Consider the following 18,980-nt stretch of genomic DNA (forward strand, 5'->3'; position numbering starts at 1 on the left):
CTACGGTAGTTTCCCAGCACTATATTACATTTACCCACTGCTTTATTTCTGTATATATTGTGAGCATAAAAGTGGCATTGTGGTTGATGGAAGATACATCAGGCCTGATTTGCTAAACTGCGACCTGAGAATTTTCAGTTAAATGCCCCAGGAAAGATGTTAGCGTTTGCAATCTACATTGCTGAGGTTCTGAAAAACATGGTATGGATCCCTGGGGCAGAGTATTTGGAGAGTAGGATGGGCCAATGCTCCAACAGCACTAGTTGCTGTGTAACAAACCACAATTTAGATTTGACTTTAGAGTTAACTAATTGACACTCACCTGTAGCTAGTCAATTAGTAGACAGGCCTTTAAAATGAAGAGGGCAGCCTGCTGCAGGGGGGGGGGGGAGAAAAAGACAGCTAGGAGAGTGAATGACAACTGTGTTCATTGCAAAGACATTTCTTTTGTTTGGAAATTGGTAAGTGGGAAAGCCACCCAATTGCAGATAGCAATTTCCTGTCTAGTAAGAGCTCAAGTAAGAGCAAGGGATTTTGTTTGTTTTTTATTTAAAGCACCTGTTTTCTTACTGAATAAAGAAAAAGGAAAATCGAGCTGACTGTGTCCTGGACTTTATATACCCTAGAAGGCGGTGGTTACTGCAAGATCTGTGACAGCCCTACCTGTAAAAGAGGTGGTTTGTTACATATGGTGGAGAATGCGGGCATAACCACGTAAGCCTGAGGGTAGGAGTCAGTTAAAGCTCAACATGGAGGATGTTATCAAGGCTCTGATCCAGTCCACCTCTGTGCAACAGGAGACTAACAGGAGAGCTGCAGAAAACAGTGCAGCCCTGCAGCAACTGGTGCTGGCCCAGGCAGATGGTGCTAAAGTCCTGGCTAAAACACAAATGGAGTGCACTGAGTCCTTGGTGAAACAGCTTGTTGTGACACAAGCGGAGATGTTTAAAGTAGCCCGTGAGGAGCAGCAAAAAGTCACCCAGGGGCTACAACAGGAAATCCAAGCTATCTTTGGAAAATTGAATGGAGACCCTGATGGAGGATACCAGGGTCAGCCAAAGGCGATTCGGGCGAGCCACTATCTTCAGAAAATGACCACATCCGATGATGTAGAGGCGTACCTTCTGGCATTTGAACGCACTGCTGAGAGAGAGGGATGGTCGGCTGGTGAGTGGGCAAGCATATTGGCACCGTTCCTAAGTGGAGAGCCACAGAAAGCATATTATGACCTAGAACCAGCCGAGGCAAGTAACTACAGCAAATTGAAAGCTGAAATCTTGGCACGACTGGGTGTAACCTCTGCAGTACGTGCCCAAAGGTTCCACTCATGGTCATATTGTTCAGACAAAGCCGCACGCTCCCAAATGTTTGACCTCATACACCTTGCACGGAAATGGCTACAACCTGAAATCCATTCAGCTAGCCACATTGTGGAAACCCTAGTTATGGACCGTTTTTTGCGTGGTTTACCAGCTGCCCTACGTCGCTGGGTCAGCCAAAGTGACCCCCATACCGCTGACCAACTGATTGCCTTGGTAGAAAGATATGTGGCTGCAGGAGAACTGCTATCTCCTACTTCAAAGGAAAACCCGCGCAATCCTAAGTCCCATGATTCGGCAAGACCTGGTAAGACTGTTCAAGGTTTAAGGGGAGCTGAAGAGCGGCAGCTCTATACACAAAACACCAGGGGGGCATCCAGGTCTAATAGGCCTGGGAGAGGAACTGATTGGTGGACAGATTTCACTGTCAAATGTTTCAGGTGCAAAGAGGCTGGTCATATGGCCAAAGACTGTCCATTGGGGGATGAACCTATGGAATGCAATATGGGCAAAGATGAGGGAGCCCGTTCATGTTTGTTTAACTGTTATGGTACTATTACCAATGACTATGATGATAACCCGCATAAATGCTGTGTAACTGTGAACGGAAAAATGTCTAAAGCATTACTTGATTCAGGCAGTATGGTAACGTTGGTAACAGAGTCTATAATACCTTGGGTAAAACCCGATCATGTACAGAAAAAAGGCATTATCTGTGTTCATGGTGCTAAAAAAGATTACCCCACTGCGGAAGTAAATATTGGAACCCAGTATGGGGATTTAAAGTACCGAGTGGGTGTTGTACCTAGATTAGCCCATGAGGTAGTGATCGGTAGAGACTTTCCTCATTTTCTAGAATTATGGGCAGCTGTACAAAAGAGGAAACAAAATTTATCAGAAATTAGTCAATCGGCCGAGGATAATGTGTTCCCTTTTTCCGATATTGACTTGGGTTTTGACCACTGTGACGGAAAAATGAGAAAAAGGAGAAAGTACTGCCCTAAACCAGTATTAATAGGAGATAACCCAGCTCAAACTAGTGAGGAGTCTACCAATACTACAGACAAGGATAAGGACCTAATTGATATTGGAATTAGTCCAGGTAATTTTAAAAGTGCTCAGTGGGAAGATCCCACTTTAGTGACAGCTAGAAATGATATTAAAGTTGTGAACGGGGTTGCTAATCAGCCAGGAGAAGCCCTACCGTTCCCCTATTTTGAAGTACAAAACGACCTAATGTACCGTGTAGAAAAAAGGGATTCAGACGTCATTAAGCAGCTGTTGGTTCCTCAGACTTACCAAAATATAGAACTAAAGTTGGCTCACAGCCATGTATTAGGGGGACATTTGGGAGTCGAAAAGACTAGAGAGAGAGTCCTTAGAAGGTTTTACTGGCCTGGAGTGTTTACTGCTATTACAAACTATTGCTCTTCGTGCCCCGAGTGCCAGTACAGGGCTCCTTTCAAGACTTTTCGTAGTCCACTTGTACCCTTACCCATAATTGATGTGCCTTTTGAAAGGATCGCTATGGACTTAGTGGGGCCACTGGTAAGGTCTGCTAGGGGACACCAATATATATTAGTCGTCTTGGACTATGCAACTTGCTACCCTGAGTCCATTCCCTTGCGTAATACCTCTTCAAAGGTAATAGCTAAGGAACTTATGTTGATGTTCAGTAGGGTGGGTATCCCTAAAGAAATCCTGACAGATCAGGGGACCCCGTTCATGTCCAGAGTCACAAAAGAGTTGTGCAGGCTCTTACAGGTTAAACATCTTAAGACCTCAGTATATCACCCACAGACTGATGGTTTAGTAGAGAGGTTCAACAAAACCCTTAAGAGTATGCTACGCAAGGTAATTGATGCAGATGGAAGGAACTGGGATTTTTTATTGCCATATCTACTGTTTTCCATTAGGGAAGTTCCACAGGCCTCCACGGGCTTCTCTCCTTTTGAATTGTTATACGGAAGACATCCCAGGGGAATATTAGATATTGCTAAGGAGACCTGGGAACAGGAGACTACTCCCCACAGGAGTGTAATTGAGCATATAGCTCAAATGCAGGATAGAATGGCCACCATCATGCCTATTGTCAGGGAACACATGCTAGAAGCCCAGCAGGCTCAGAAAAGCAGCTATAACCGAAATGCTAGAGTCAGAGTGTTCCAACCTGGAGACAGGGTATTGGTTCTGGTCCCTACTGTGGAGAATAAGTTCCTTGCGACTTGGCATGGACCCTATGAAATAATAGAAAAAGTGAGTGATGTCAATTATAAAGTCAGACAACCAGGGAGAAGAAAGCCTGAACAGTTGTATCATATAAATCTGTTAAAGCCATGGAAGGACAGGGAGATCCTGATTGCTTTAAAACCTACAGACCCCCCTATAGCAGAGCCAGAGGTGAACGTATCTGAGACTCTGTCTGTGCATCAAAAGCAAGAGGTCAGAGATTTCATCAGAAGAAATAGGGATGTTTTCTCGGTAGTTCCAGGAAAGACTAAAGTGATCAAACATGATATAATAACCGAACCGGGGAAAAGAGTTAATCTCAAGCCCTATAGAATTCCTGAGGCCCGGAGGGAGGTTATAAACTTAGAAGTTGAGAGCATGTTAAAACTTGGAGTCATTGAAGAATCCCAGAGTAACTGGAGTAGCCCTATTGTATTGGTGCCAAAACCTGATGGCCCATGGAGGTTCTGTAATGACTACCGCAAGTTAAATGCCATCTCAAAATTTGATGCCTACCCAATGCCCAGAGTTGATGAGTTAATAGAAAGACTGGGTAAAGCTCGTTATCTAACAACCTTGGACTTAACCAAGGGTTACTGGCAGGTCCCTCTCACCGAAAGAGCCAAAGAAAAGACAGCCTTTTCAACACCCAGTGGCCTATTTCAGTACACTATATTGCCATTTGGGTTACATGGGGCACCTGCCACATTCCAACGAATGATGGACAGAATTCTTAGACCTCATGTTCGTTATGCTGCAGCATATTTGGACGATGTCGTCATCCACAGTACAGACTGGGAATCCCACCTTCCCAAAGTTCAAGCAGTGCTTGATGCTGTCCGCTCAGCGGGCTTAACTGCCAACCCTTCCAAGTGTACAATTGGTTTAGAGGAAGCAAAGTACTTAGGTTATTCTATTGGAAGGGGTTTGGTTAAACCACAGGAAGCCAAAGTAGAAGCCATACAAAAATGGCCACAGCCCCTTACAAAGAAACAAGTAAAGGCATTTCTGGGTTTGATTGGATATTATAGGCGGTTCATCCCAGATTTTGCTACCATGGCTGCACCTCTAACAGACCTTATTAAAGCCAAATCCCCGGTCATAGTGAAGTGGTGCCCTGAGGCGGAAGAGTCTTTTAAGAGTTTGAAGGAAGCTATCTGTAGCCACCCTGTCTTGGTGACCCCAGATTTTTCCAGGGACTTTATAGTTCAGACAGATGCTTCTGATATTGGCTTGGGGGCTGTTCTTTCACAGGAATACCAGGGTGAAGAAACCCTATATTTTATTTGAGCAGGAAGTTAAACCCGCACGAGAAGAACTACTCTATTGTTGAGAAAGAGTGTCTTGCTATTAAGTGGGCATTAGACTCTCTAAAATACTACCTGCTGGAAAGAAAGTTCCGCTTGATAACGGAACATGCACCTCTGACATGGATGTATCAGAACAAAGAAAATAACTCCAGAGTAACCAGGTGGTTTTTGAGTTTACAATCTTTTAATTCCACTGTGGAACACAGGGCTGGTCTGCGACAGGGTAATGCTGATGGGCTGTCGAGGGTACACTCTCTGATTTCCATGGTCGCTCAAACCAATAGGTATGAGCTGGGGGGGAGGATATGTGAGCGTAAAAGTGGCATTGTGGTTGATGGAAGATACATCAGGCCTGATTTGCTAAACTGCGACCTGAGAATTTTCAGTTAAATGCCCCAGGAAAGATGTTAGCGTTTGCAATCTACATTGCTGAGGTTCTGCAAAACATGGTATGGATCCCTGGGGCAGAGTATTTGGAGAGTAGGATGGGCGAATGCTCCAACAGCTCTAGTTGCTGTGTAACAAACCACAATTTAGATTTGACTTTAGAGTTAACTAATTGACACTCACCTGTAGCTAGTCAATTAGTAGACAGGCCTTTAAAATGAAGAGAGCAGCCTGCTGCAGGAGAGGGAGAAAAAGACAGCTAGGAGAGTGAATGACAACTGTGTTCATTGCAAAGACATTTCTTTTGTTTGGAAATTGGTAAGTGGGAAAGCCACCCAATTGCAGATAGCAATTTCCTGTCTAGTAAGAGCTCAAGTAAGAGCAAGGGATTTTGTTTGTTTTTTATTTAAAGCACCTGTTTTCTTACTGAATAAAGAAAAAGGAAAATCGAGCTGACTGTGTCCTGGACTTTATATACCCTAGAAGGCGGTGGTTACTGCAAGATCTGTGACAGCCCTACCTGTAAAAGAGGTGGTTTGTTACAATATATATTTTTTTTATTCTTTTTTTTCTCAAATGTTTTGTTCCAGGTGGAATTTTAGCCAAATATAATCTGTTTTTAGGTTCAATATGGCTTTTCTTTTTCAAGTTTTACAGTGAAAATTAGTTTTTCTTTGTTCTTCTTCAAAGAATTATAGACTATGTTTACTCTCAGCACATGTAATAGATTTCTACTTTACCTAAGCATGTCATTTGTTTCTAGTTTTCTAAAGAATAATGAGGACGATGAGGAGAGTGGGAGAGACTTTATATATTGTGCTTTGTACTTATTGGTGTATTAGGGATTCTGGTTCCAATTTTCTTCCAATCGTTTTAACTGTTTCTGAAAGGGAACCTATAGTCCCAAAAATAACAATCGCTATTTTGTGATGATAGGTTCCCTTACAGCGATGTGATCACAGTTCACCCTCTTTGCTTTGTAAAATTTAGGTCCAATAAAGTTTACTCACCTCGTCTCATGCCCTCTTACTTACTTCTCTGCTGCAGTCTCCAACTTCTCCTAAAATTATGAGAACTTGAGAACCTAAATGCTATCAGATATCTGTTCTCAAAATTAAAACCTATAACCATAAATACTCTGCTTTCAATGCTAGTGTTGACTGACATGGCACACAAAGTAAAAACTCACTTAAAAGGAACATTGATTTTATTTGTAATTTTTAGAATTTAGTATATATTCCCAAAAGAAAACATGTATATACTTTTTTTTTGCATGTTTTCTTTGGGGGTTTACAAAAAAAACTGCTTGTAAAAGCTGCAGACCTGCTGTATGCAGCCTCTGGAAGCCCTCTTCATTTTTCCCCATGTGCTGTCGCCGTGAGCAAGCTGAAGTGCTTTATGTGTGTGGAGTGTTCCTTTAAAAAGGTTTTTAGTTTAACCAGCTATTACAGCTATAAAATAAAAAAATCAAAAAAAAAATCACAACATTCTAAAGAAGGAGAGAGAGTGTTAAAATACCACTGTGAATTTCTGAAGATGCTCCATCAAACGATTAATTGTATAAACATTGATCAGCCACAACATTAAAACCACTGAAAGATGAAATGATTAACATTGATTATATTGTTACAATGGCTAGTCTCAAGGGGTGGCATATATTAGGCATCAAGTGAACAGTCAGTTCTTGAATTTTCTGAGTTGGAAGCAGGAAACATTGGCTAGTGAAAGATCTGAGTGACTTTGACAAGGGCCAAATAGTGACGGCTAAACGACTGGTTCATAGCCCTTCCAAATCAGTAAGTCTTGTGGGATGTTCCCAGTATGCAGTGGTTAGTACCTACAAAAAGTGGTGCAAGAAAGTGAATCCGATCCAAGAAGGCCCTACCTCACAACTTGCAGAACTTAAATGATCTGCTATTAATGTCTTGGTGTCAGATACCACAAGACACATTCAGAAGTGCCATAATGCATCAGAACTGTTTTGGCAGCACAAAGGAGAAGCAGAATTTATGTGGACATTTCTAAAGTTTAAAAACAAAACAAAAAAAAGCATATTCAAAAACGAAAATCATGTTGGATAATAAGAAAGGAACAATGATGGGTCATTGCATAGAATAGTAAAAAAAAAAATACAAAGAAAATAAATCTTGTACCTTTTGTATCATTGAAAGTGTTTTTTGGATTTATTTGAAGTTACCGAATGACTTGAGTTACTCTTTATGTACTTACATGTATACAGTAAAGTTTGCATGGCTATGTATACTGGCAAAATATTGCAGATAGGAGTCATGTTATTCATCTTAACCAAGATTATGGCTGTGCTTCCAATGATGCAGGGTTGTGAAGTAAATAGATTGTTCTCAACCAACAACCCAAGCATTGAAGGTAATGTTCTGCTCATTTTTTCTCCAGTGAGAATATGCAACAAAATGACATAAATGCAAAGCGCTATTTCTGTTATTTTCTGGATCATTACAAGACAATGCAAATCTTTATTAGATCCAGACACCACGCTGTGACGTCTGTCGGTTCAGCTAAGTACTCGCCGAGTATCCAGAGACAGCGTGCGCAGGCAAAGGACAGGTTTACCATTTCAGTTTATCAATGTCCATACACATTTAAAGATGTACATGGAGTGAAGGCATTCACAGTCAGCTCTTTCCCAACTTAGGACTTGTACATAATGGAAAAGATCCTTTATATTGGGGGAAGTGAAATGTATCCCATTCGATTCCGATTTGAGAGAAGCAGTACAGACAGCCAAAAATTGCAAGAGGGACCCACGGCCAACCTGGAACGATAAAAAAAATAATAATCACAATGAACAACCTGGCTATAACACAAAACACAATACACCATAGGCACTCAGTATCACACATATAAGTTACCGTAAGTCAAATTAAATATGTAGGAGAAAAACAAAACAATATATAGTGTGTTCTGTGGTTTTAATGTTTAAACCTTTAATATTCTTAAGTTTGCCGTTTTCACAGTTTGTACGTATTAGGAATCAGTATTCCTAATGATATAGTCTTCTGTCCTAGTTAGTTTAAGGCAGACCAGTGAACACTGGAAAAAAAAAATGTACTTACCGTATATACTCGAGTATAAGCCGACCCGAATATAAGCCGAGGCCCCTAATTTTACCCCAAAAAACTGGGAAAACTTATTGACTCGAGTATAAGACTAGGGTGGGAAATGCAGCAGCTACTGGTAAATTTCTAAATAAAATTAGATCCTAAAAAAATTATATTGAATATTTATTTACAGTGTGTGTATATAATGAATGCAGTGTGTGCATATGAATGCAGTGAGTGTGCGTATGAGTGCAGTGTGTATGAGTGCAGTGTGTGTATGAATGCAGTGTGTGCGTATGAATGCAGTGTGCGTATGAGTGCAGTGTGTATGAGTGCAGTGTGTGTGTATGAGTGCAGTGTGTGTGTATGAGTGCAGTGTGTGTGTGTATGAGTGCAGTGTGAGTGCAGTGTGTGTGTATGAGTGCATTGTGTGTGTGTATATATTAATTGAATATTTATTTACAGTGTGTGTATATAATGAATGCAGTATGTGCGTATGAATGCAGTGTGTGCGTATGAGTGCAGTGTGTGCGTATGAGTGCAGTGTGTGTATGAGTGCAGTGCGAGTGCAGTGTGTGTATGAGTGCAGTGCGTGTATGTATGAGTGCAGTGTGTGTGTATGAGTGCAGTGTGTGTGTGTATGAGTGCAGTGTGTGTGTGTAGTGTATGTGTGCAGTGTGAGTGCAGTGTGTGTATGAGTGCAGTGTGTGTATGAGTGCAGTGTATGAGTGCAGTGTATGTGTGCAGTGTGTGTGTATGAGTGAAGTGTGTGTGTATGAGTGTAGTGTGTGTGTATGAGTGCAGTGTGTGTGTGTATGAGTGCAGTGTATGTGTGCAGTGTTTGTGTGTATGAGTGCAGTGTGTGTGTGTATGAATGCAGTGTATGTGTACAGTGTGAGTGTAGTGTGTGTGTATGAGTGCAGTGTGTGTGTATAAGTGCAGTGTGTGTATGAGTGCAGTGTGTGTATCTGAATGAAGTGTGAGTGTGTGTGTGATGCAGTGTGTGTTTGTGTATGTGTTGGTGGGGGTGGGCATTTTGATTGTTATATTATTAATTATTTTAATAATTATTATTTTATTTTTTAATATCATTATTTTTTTTATTATTATTATTTTTTTCGTCCCCCCTCCCTGCTTGCTAGCTAGCCAGGGAGGGGGGCTCTTACTCCCTGGTGGTCCAGTGGCATTGGCAGTTCAGTGGGGGCTGTCAGAGCTGTTACTTACCTGTCCTGTAGCTCCTGTCAGCTCCCTTCTCCTCCGCGCCGTCCGTTCAGCTCTTCTGTCAGCTCACACTGTAAGTCTCGCAAGAGCCGCGGTTCTCGCGAGACTTACACTGGGAGCTGGCAGAGGTGCTGAACGGACGGCGCGAAGGAGGAGGGAGCTGACAGGAGCTGCAGGACAGGTAAGTAACAGCTCTGACAGCACCCACAGCCCCCAGTCTGTATTATGGCAATGCAAATTGCCATAATACAGACTATTGACTCGAGTATAAGACGAGTTGGGGTTTTTCAGCACATACTTATACTCGAGTATATACGGTACCTTTTCTTGGTGCTGCCGCCTGCTCTTATTCATGTGGCTCCAGGATGAGGGTTTGTTCCAATGCTTCTCATTATTATTATTTTATTATTTATATAGCACCATCAGATTCCGTAGTGCTGTACAGTGGGATAGATCCTACGTGGTCACATGCACAGAGCTCATAGAGACCCACCAATGATTCTCTTGTCATAGATCTCTCTCTGTGACAAGCTGTGACTGCACTGCGCATGCATGTGTGATGTACCGATAAGCCTGGGAACGAGAGCCGGGAAGTAATATTCCAGGATCTTCTATTCCAAGTCTTCCAATTATTAAAAATATATCAATTTGGAGGCTAAGGAATGGGGGAGCTACTGTAGGCACTATAACAACCTCAATTAGATGAAGTTATTATAGTAAGTACAGTATTCCTTTTTTGAGAATCCATAATCTATTATTAAATTGGAGTCTTCCATATTCTAATTTATAGATACTCAAACACATCTGTTTTATATAACCTACCCCTAACATATGATTATATATCATACATCACGTCATAGTTCAAAACCTATAATACCTATTGCATTCAGTATGCTGTTCATAATTCCTTGGGATAAACTGTAGAATGACACGGTGGTAATGTACTGTAATTAAAATGGATATCAAAGTTAAATCCCACTTATACTGTACCATTTACAGACACGGATATGATGCAGTATGGCAACAGTATAGTGCCATAACAACATATGCCCTTTGTAAGAGTGAAGGCTGAATGAGATCCCATGTACCCACACAGGGTCTTCTACCAGCAATTTGCAAAAAATGCTGCAGCTTTAAGCCCACTCCTTGGGTGATCTAAGTCACAGACGTAAGCTTTATATCTTCTGGCTGTTCAAATATTTGCACAGAATATGCATAATATACAAATCCCCACCTCCGCTTTACTGTTTACAGCCAGGGACAGTGAACCGTAGTTGCGTCTCATTCATTTTCCAAAACTGTAAATGAAGTTGTCTTTAAGCTGGCAGTTTTGACACCAGTTCCATTCTCTTATCTGATGAATGGATTTCCTAAAAAGAGATGTCATACATGCTGGGCACGGGGTATAATGGACATGGGCAGCTCTCTTTAAAACAATGGTTGCAACCTGATTGGCCGAACCATCATTTCATCTGCGCTCAGCTAGCTGCCTGGGGATTCGCATCAAGTGCAGGAACTTCAAACATGTGGTTTCTGTTTTTTCATTCTATTAAAAAAATACATTAACAAATATGGGTTAGTTCAAGTCTGCAGCGTCTCTCTAATAACCATAAGCAGTTATTAGTAGCTGTTACATTATCATTTATTCAGGAGATTGACTTGGTTTCACTGTGTTTTTTCATTCTTTCTCTCTTTATGGAAGCTGATTATCTCTGGAAGCCAAGTCAATAAAATACAGCCATGGAGGAATACAATTTGAGAAAGTCAGTAGGCCTTTGTGGCTCAAAAATGCTCACAGATTTCCTTGGTCAACTTTTGCAATCGATATTGTAAAGCGCGACGGAATCTGTTGGCGCTATATAAATAGCAATAATAAAAATAATATCAGCACGATTAGCATTTACCATTTTATTACTCTTCATGTGCATCAACAAAATGGCATAATTTATAATTCATTAACGTAGCAACTCCACCAGGATGCTATAAAATAATTATCTCAGCAAGTTCTGAGTTGTGAAATTACACAGGTACAAGCTTTAAAACAAAACATACTCCATGCCATCGCAGTCTCACTCTCTCCCACCCTGAGTTTAAAATTAGTAAAGCTGTGAAATAAAACAGTGGCACATGGAATTCCCATACCTCCCAACTTTTGGCCTCAACAAATGGGGACGTGTAGGTGGAGTTCTGACGGGATGTCCGCAGTGAAGCAAGCTGTGTCACTAGCGACGCCCACGATGTTCAGAGCTGCCTTAAAAAGGCGTGGTATCAACCAAAAAGGGGGTGGATCTGCCTGAAAAAGGAGTGGGTCCACCATCTGATGGGCAGTTTGGCCGGCCCCCAGCTATCAGGACCATGCCCTGCAAAGTGCTCATGCTGTGCTGCCCAGGTACAGACACCAGGGAACTAAAGCAGAACGGGACACAGCATTCCAAAATCAGGACTTTCCTGCTAAAATCAGGACAGTTAGGAGGAATTAATTCCTTAAAATTATTTGTGGCATCTTCTACACTTCAGTAATCTGTTTATAAATAATTTGTGGTATCTTCCACACTCCGATAATCTTTTTATCAACAAAACTACTTGAAAATACTTAAGCATTGCATATTACATTTACTACAACTAGCACGCAAACTAAACTTTTTATCAACCGACCAGAGGCATAACAAGAAACCACAAGGCCTCGGTGCAATAATTACCCTGAGCCCCCTTCCTTATATCTACCCCCCACTCCATACGTCCACAACCAGACACACACACCTATAAACTCACACATACATACAGACGCACATACACACAGAGACCCATACATACAGACACACACACACACAGAGACATGTAGACATACATACATACACACATACATACAAACACACACACACAGAGACACATACACACAGACATACATAAAGACACACATACACACACACAGAAACACATATAGACACACATACACATACAGAGACATACATACAGACACACATACACTAACACACGCATGCAAAATGTTTAAGTCACCCTCCTGTTTCCTACCTTTTAGATACAGGAGGGTTACTTCCTTGGGGTCCAGTGGTGGCTCAGCCTGATGGGAGTCAGAGTTCCCACTCTGATTCCCTCCTCTTTTCCTCCCGCGCAGCTCCCATGGTTGCTGGGAGAAAGTGACAGGGGCACTGGGGGCCTGGTCGCGCTGTTAAAGCGCCACAGTGCTGACCGGGCCCCCTGGGTATTCATTGCAATCAGATGGCCCTAACAGCATGAGCCACCCGATGGGCCCCTTAACGTGCGACCCCGGTGGATCTACTGCGCGGCTGGGGCCGCAACACATGGCCCCTGCAACCGCGGTAGTTCCGCCACTGCACCCCATGCAGATTTACAGAATAGCAGAAGGTGTGATGGAAGATATTTGGTTTATAAATTGTTTATTCTGTATATACAGTTGCAAGAAAAAGTATGTGAACCCTTTGGAATGATATGGATTTCTGCACAAATTGATCATAAAATGTGATCTGATCATCATCTTAGTCACAACAATAGACAATCACAGTCTGCTTAAACTAATAACACAGAAAGAATGAAATGTTGCCATGTTTTTATTGAACACACCAAGTAAACATTCACAGTGCAGGTGGAAAAAGTATGTGAAACCCTAGACTAATGGAGTGAGATGCCAGCCAACTGGAGTCCAATCAATGAGATGAGATTGGAGGTGTTGGTTACAGCTGCCCTGCCCTATAAAAAACACACACCAGTTCTGCGTTTGCTTTTCACAAGAAGCATTGCCTGATGTGAATGATGCCTCGCACAAAAGAGCTCTCAGAAGACCTACGATTAAGAATGGTTGACTTGCATAAAGCTGGAAAGGGTTATAAAAGTATCTCCAAAAGCCTTGCTGTTCATCAGTCCACGGTAAGACAAATTGTCTATAAATGGAGAAAGTTCAGCACTGCTGCTACTCTCCCTAGGAGTGGCCGTCCTGTAAAGATGACTGCAAGAGAACAGTCAGACTGCTCATTGAGGTGAAGAAGAATCCTAGAGTGTCAGCTAAAGACTTACAAAAGTCACTGGCAAATGCTAACATCCCTGTTAGCGAATCTACAATACGTAAAACACTAAACAAGAATGGATTTCATGGGAGGATACCACAGAGGAATGCACTACTGTCCAAACAAAACATTGCTGCACGTTTACAGTTTGCACAAGAGCACCTGGATGTTCCACAGCAGTACTGGCAAAATATTCTGTGGACAGATGAAACCAAAGTTGAGTTGTTTGGAAGAAACACACAACACTATGTGTGGCGAAAAAGAGGCACAGCACACCAACATCAAAACCTCATCCTAACTGTGAAGTATGGTGGTGGGGGCATCATGGTTTGGGGCTGCTTTGCTGCATCAGGGCCTGGGCGGATTGCTATCATCGAAGGAAAAATGAATTCCCAAGTTTATCAAGACATTTTGCAGGAGAACTTAAAGCCATCTGTCTACCAGCTGAAGCTCAACAGAAGATGGGTGTTGCAACAGGACAATGACCCAAAGCATAGAAGTAAATCAACAGAATGGCTTAAACAGAAGAAAATACACCTTCTGAAGTGGCCCAGTCAGAGTCCTGACCTCAACCCGATTGAGATGCTGTGGCATGACCTCAAGAAAGTGATTCACACCAGACATCCCAAGAATATTGCTGAACTGAAACAGTTCTGTAAAGAGGAATGGTCAAGAATTAATCCTGACCGTTGTCCACATCTGATCTGCAACTGCAGGAAACGTTTGGTTGAAGTTATTGCTGCCAAAGGAGGTTCAACCAGTTATTAAATCCAAGGGTTCACATACTTTTTCCACCTGCAATGTGAATGTTTACATGGTGTGTTCAATAAAAACATGGCAACATTTCATTCTTTGTGTGTTATTAGTTTAAGCAGACTGTGATTGTGTATTGTGACTTAGATGATGATCAGATCACATTTTATGACCTATTTTGTGCAGAAATCCATATCATTCCAAAGGGTTCACATATTTTTTCTTGCAACTGTATATTGCCGACATTGATTGATTATAATAATTCATAGGATGCAGTTTATTCATCTACTATACAAACAAATACTATGTTAAAAAAAAATTATACTGAATAAAAATGTACTGCAGATATATTCAATGAATGAATTTTATATTCTGAGGTTTTAAAGCAGCTTGTATGAGATGTGCTGTGCTACCATTTATGCAATTTTAAAATCACAGCTTAATTAGGTAGGTCTGTGTAACAAGAATGTTTCAATTTTTTAGGTTGAGACATGAAAATGATCCTATATTCCTACCCCGTCTTAATCCTTTAATTCGAATGCTTATTTTCCTTAAACAAGAGCGTTATCCATTTATCAAATGACTTTTTTTTTTGTTATAAGTCTTGTCAAATGCTAGACTCAAAGCTGTGTAAAAATTTAATTATTTAAAGGCCTGGTTAAGCTCATTACTACTAATATAAGAGCATATGAAATGCAAAAGATTCCAATACACTCTTGCTTCAAGGTGACTCGTAGAATTGTAGAGAGTATAAATTACTTTTCTTTGCAAGAATGGAATTGATGTCATAATATATAATTATGGGTGTCGTTACTGCTGTATAGATCATTTTACCAAAGTCACATTTAATAGCAATTTTTCCCCTCAATAGTGTTAAAACATAGTTTATAACAGATAACAGCCATTCTATTCTGACATTTGGTATTGCGACATTTGATTTTGTGCATCAAACTGTGCATTTTATCATCTGTGTCAAATTAAAGAACAGATTAAAAAAAAAAATGAAAAAAAAAATAACCCTAATCGAAAAGCAGAGAAGGGTACCAAGCCACAATTCATTAGACAACTGTCAGTGTTGCTTGCTGACATTGGGGAACATGTTGGGCTTTAAAACTGAACTATGCTGAACTGACTGCGTAAAACAACTCCAAAACTACTTATGTCCCTTTATTAGATTATGGTACAAGTTGCTTCTTGTCTTTCTACACCAGACTCATATATGGCACAAGGGAATCTATACATGTACATGTGTTATTCTAGGAGATAGCACAGCATGGCTTTCTGAAATGTGTAGCTCTAAGGCCAGCACTATACAGTTGAAATTTAACAGCCATATGAGGATGGCCATAAGAGGCCTGGCAAGAATGGCCTGGGGAGCAATGCCCCCCTATGTCACATGCTAAGGAGGGCTGGCAAAGAGTTACATTTGTGCATTGGCTGATGGCTTGCAATCACAATTTTACACCTTGTCTTGGACTGGTTAAAAAGTGCAAAACAGCATCTGGAGTTTGACCAGACTGAGGTATTTAATTGACAGATTGATAAAACAATCTGGCTGTCACTGGTGACAATAGAGTTTCAGGAACAGTGTCTGTGTCTCATAGGGACGCAGTGATCTCTGTGACTGTTCCATCGTGATACAGAGGTTATACTTAAAGGAAAACTCCAGTGCCAGGAAAACAATCTGTTTTCCTGGCACTGCAGGTTCCCTCTCCCTCCCACCCCCCAATCCCCAGTTGCTGAAGGGGTGAAAACCCCTTCAGTCACTTACCTGAGGCAGCGACGATGTCCCTCGTCGCTGCTTCCTCCTCCTCACCGCTCCTCCTTCTGACTCCGTCGGCCGGTGGGCGAGACTGATCCCGCCCACCGGCCGAGGAGACCTAATGCGCATGCGCGGCAATGCCGTGCATGCGCATTAGCGCTCCCCATAGGAAAGCATTGAAAAAGATTTTCAATGCTTTCCTATGGGGAATTGAGCGACGCTGGAGGTCCTCATAGTCCTTTGCTATGAGTCAGGAAGTTCCCTCTAGTGGCTGTCTAGTAGACAGCCACTAGAGGTGGAGTTAACCCTACAAGGTAATTATAGCAGTTTATAAAAAACTGCAATAATTACACTTGCAAGGTTAAGGGTAGTGGGAGTTGGGACCCAGATCACTCCAATGGGCAAAAGTGGTCTGGGTGCCTGGAGTGTCCCTTTAAGGAGGCTGCAGTCATATATGATGTCACACCTCACCACTATCTTGTCCCTCCCCAGTTTATATTTTACAGCACCCAACTGCTACCTATGGGTGGGGGCTGGGTGGCATAATGGCACGTCGCCGGAGTATCTATTTATTAGCAAACCCTAATGCCCATAAGGTAGGCATGTACTATAAAATCTATAATAAGACCCCCACCAACTTCCTACAGGTAGAGCTGAGGAGGGAGGACAATGGTAAACTGCTCCCTAGATCTATAATATAGACCCCACTCACCGCCCATGGGTGGCGGCATGGAGGAGACAATGGCATGTTCCTCACCATGTATCATTTTAGGGCCCCCACCCACTGACCACAAATAGGAATAGAGGCTGAACATGTCACTGTTAACATTTTAGCCAGTGCCAGATCCCCTCACATTCATTTACTTGCCTTTTAAGTGACAAGGATACTCACTGCTCAACATCCAAAAATATACCCTCAACCACGATGTTAAACTTAACTATAGTTAAAAAGCCTTTTTTTGTTGCAAGCATTTGATCCTGATTTTTTTCTAAATACATGATATAAGATACAGATGCAAAAAGCACTGATTTAAAATTTGACTCCGAATGACAATAGACAAACGAGAGTTCACTGAATTGAAGAAATCAAATAATTCCATCTTTCATTATAGCACTTACAAATTGTTAAATGTGTCTAACTCTACAGCTAAGAATGGATAAGTCAGTTACACAGATGCATTTATATGGAATGATAGACTCACAAAAACACAAATAATGTATGGATACCCAAAGGAGATGAAATTAATATGTTGTTTATCACATCACTGCGGGCTTGCGGAAATTAAGCAAAATGATGACATGTTGTGGAAATAAACAAATATGACACAACACAAAAATTGCTCAAATATAAAAAAAATCACATTTTGCAGACAAGCCTAAAAATAGAGTGTTGGCATATTCTACTGCTGCCAGACTAACACAGCTGTCCGTTATACATTATTTAATATTATATATGAAATAAATAGTGTTACTCATTCCAGTGTCAGCATTGCATTTGAAACCCGTCAAATTGTTCTTACATTTTTCATAATAGTATTAATGAAGACAATTAAGCATGCATGTCTTAATTAAAAATATGCCTCAACAAAATCAACTCATTAGTTTTTAATTGAAATAAAGATGTTTGCCAACAGCTCCATCTGGGTACCAAACAGTGAAACATTAAACACAATTTAGATGAGAAATCTCCAATAAAATGCACTTAAAATGTACACATTTATTTTTAATATACAAAACATGGGAGCCATAGTGGTAGAAATGTAAGGCGTTTAAGTAATATTGGCCATGGGATGTTTTAGACTATCATTTATATATATGTTCAGATACACACTGCTACAATTTAGGTAACACATAGAAAGGGGCTCAGACACAAAAGGCAAATAATGGCACTCCGGTTCTGCATGTTTAAAAATATGGTTAAACATAAGAAAAAAATAAAAACTTATTTATTGTTCGATTGACACAGCCTACAAACATGGTACGTGACAAGTGTGTACAGAAACATACACTCGCTGCTGATTGAAATGTTCTCCTGTCTAATTTTCACCATTCCTGCAGATGTCATTGAAGGTAATCTCACTGTTCGTTTCATCTCCTTTCATAGATCTGTTGTCTATATGTTGCCAGTCAAACGTTTAGATGGCCCACAGGTGGGACTGTCTGCATTGAGATGCCACCAGTGTGATGTGACCTTGGCCATCTTGTACACATAGCGATCTTAACATTGAAAAATGCACACCATTGACGAAGCGTTCACAGTGGTAGAAAAAATGTTATTGGCACCAAACAAAAACAAAACGGGGGGGGGGGGGGGGGCACAAACCTCCTAATGGGGTGCAGACCCTTAGGTCTCTTATTCATTCACTAGATTCAATGTATTAATTAGTGATGCAGTAATGTTTATTTCTGGTCCAACTATTACATGGATTCAAGTTGTACTTACCCACAGCAGTATACATATCTCCTACCCAATAAATCCCAACTTACTGCATCTTCCTATACCAACACTGTACTGTACCTGAGTATGTGCACTGTTAGGATTCTGGGAATAATTCAGAATGATTTCAAACACTACATGAAATTGTATTGGCTCCTTAATACCAAGGTTACCACAAAGTAGAACCCTGATGTATCTCAAAATGTTGCTACATGTGGAAAATGATTGAATACTAATCTCCCCACTCTTGTACCCTCTGTAAGCAAATTATATCACCCACACATGGGTCTCCTCCACCTAATAGTTAAATTTGAACCTCACTAACATCTGCTAATTACAATATGACCAACATACTGTGATAGTTGGCAGTAAACACATTTGTAAGACACTCCACACATGAGAGAGAATGTGTATCAAGGTCATAAAACTGCATTTTCACAGA

The 18,980-nt window shown here is 41.1% G+C and overlaps 1 protein-coding gene across 5 annotated transcripts in view; it reads right to left on the bottom strand.

Moving 5' to 3' along the window:
• Nucleotides 1-7,326: 7,326 nt before the first annotated feature.
• The window catches only part of HHAT (hedgehog acyltransferase), a 523,006-nt gene continuing 511,352 nt past the window's right edge, over nucleotides 7,327-18,980 (bottom strand). For all 5 annotated transcript variants that reach the window (XM_063443865.1, XM_063443864.1, XM_063443868.1 and 2 more), the window contains one exon: nucleotides 7,327-8,036. In XM_063443865.1, coding sequence (XP_063299935.1) covers nucleotides 7,897-8,036 — 140 coding nt within the window. In that variant the 3' untranslated portion in view covers nucleotides 7,327-7,896. The remainder of the gene's footprint in view (nucleotides 8,037-18,980) is intronic.

This window comes from Pelobates fuscus, chromosome 2, assembly GCF_036172605.1.
Source record: "Pelobates fuscus isolate aPelFus1 chromosome 2, aPelFus1.pri, whole genome shotgun sequence".
Lineage (NCBI taxonomy): Eukaryota > Metazoa > Chordata > Amphibia > Anura > Pelobatidae > Pelobates > Pelobates fuscus.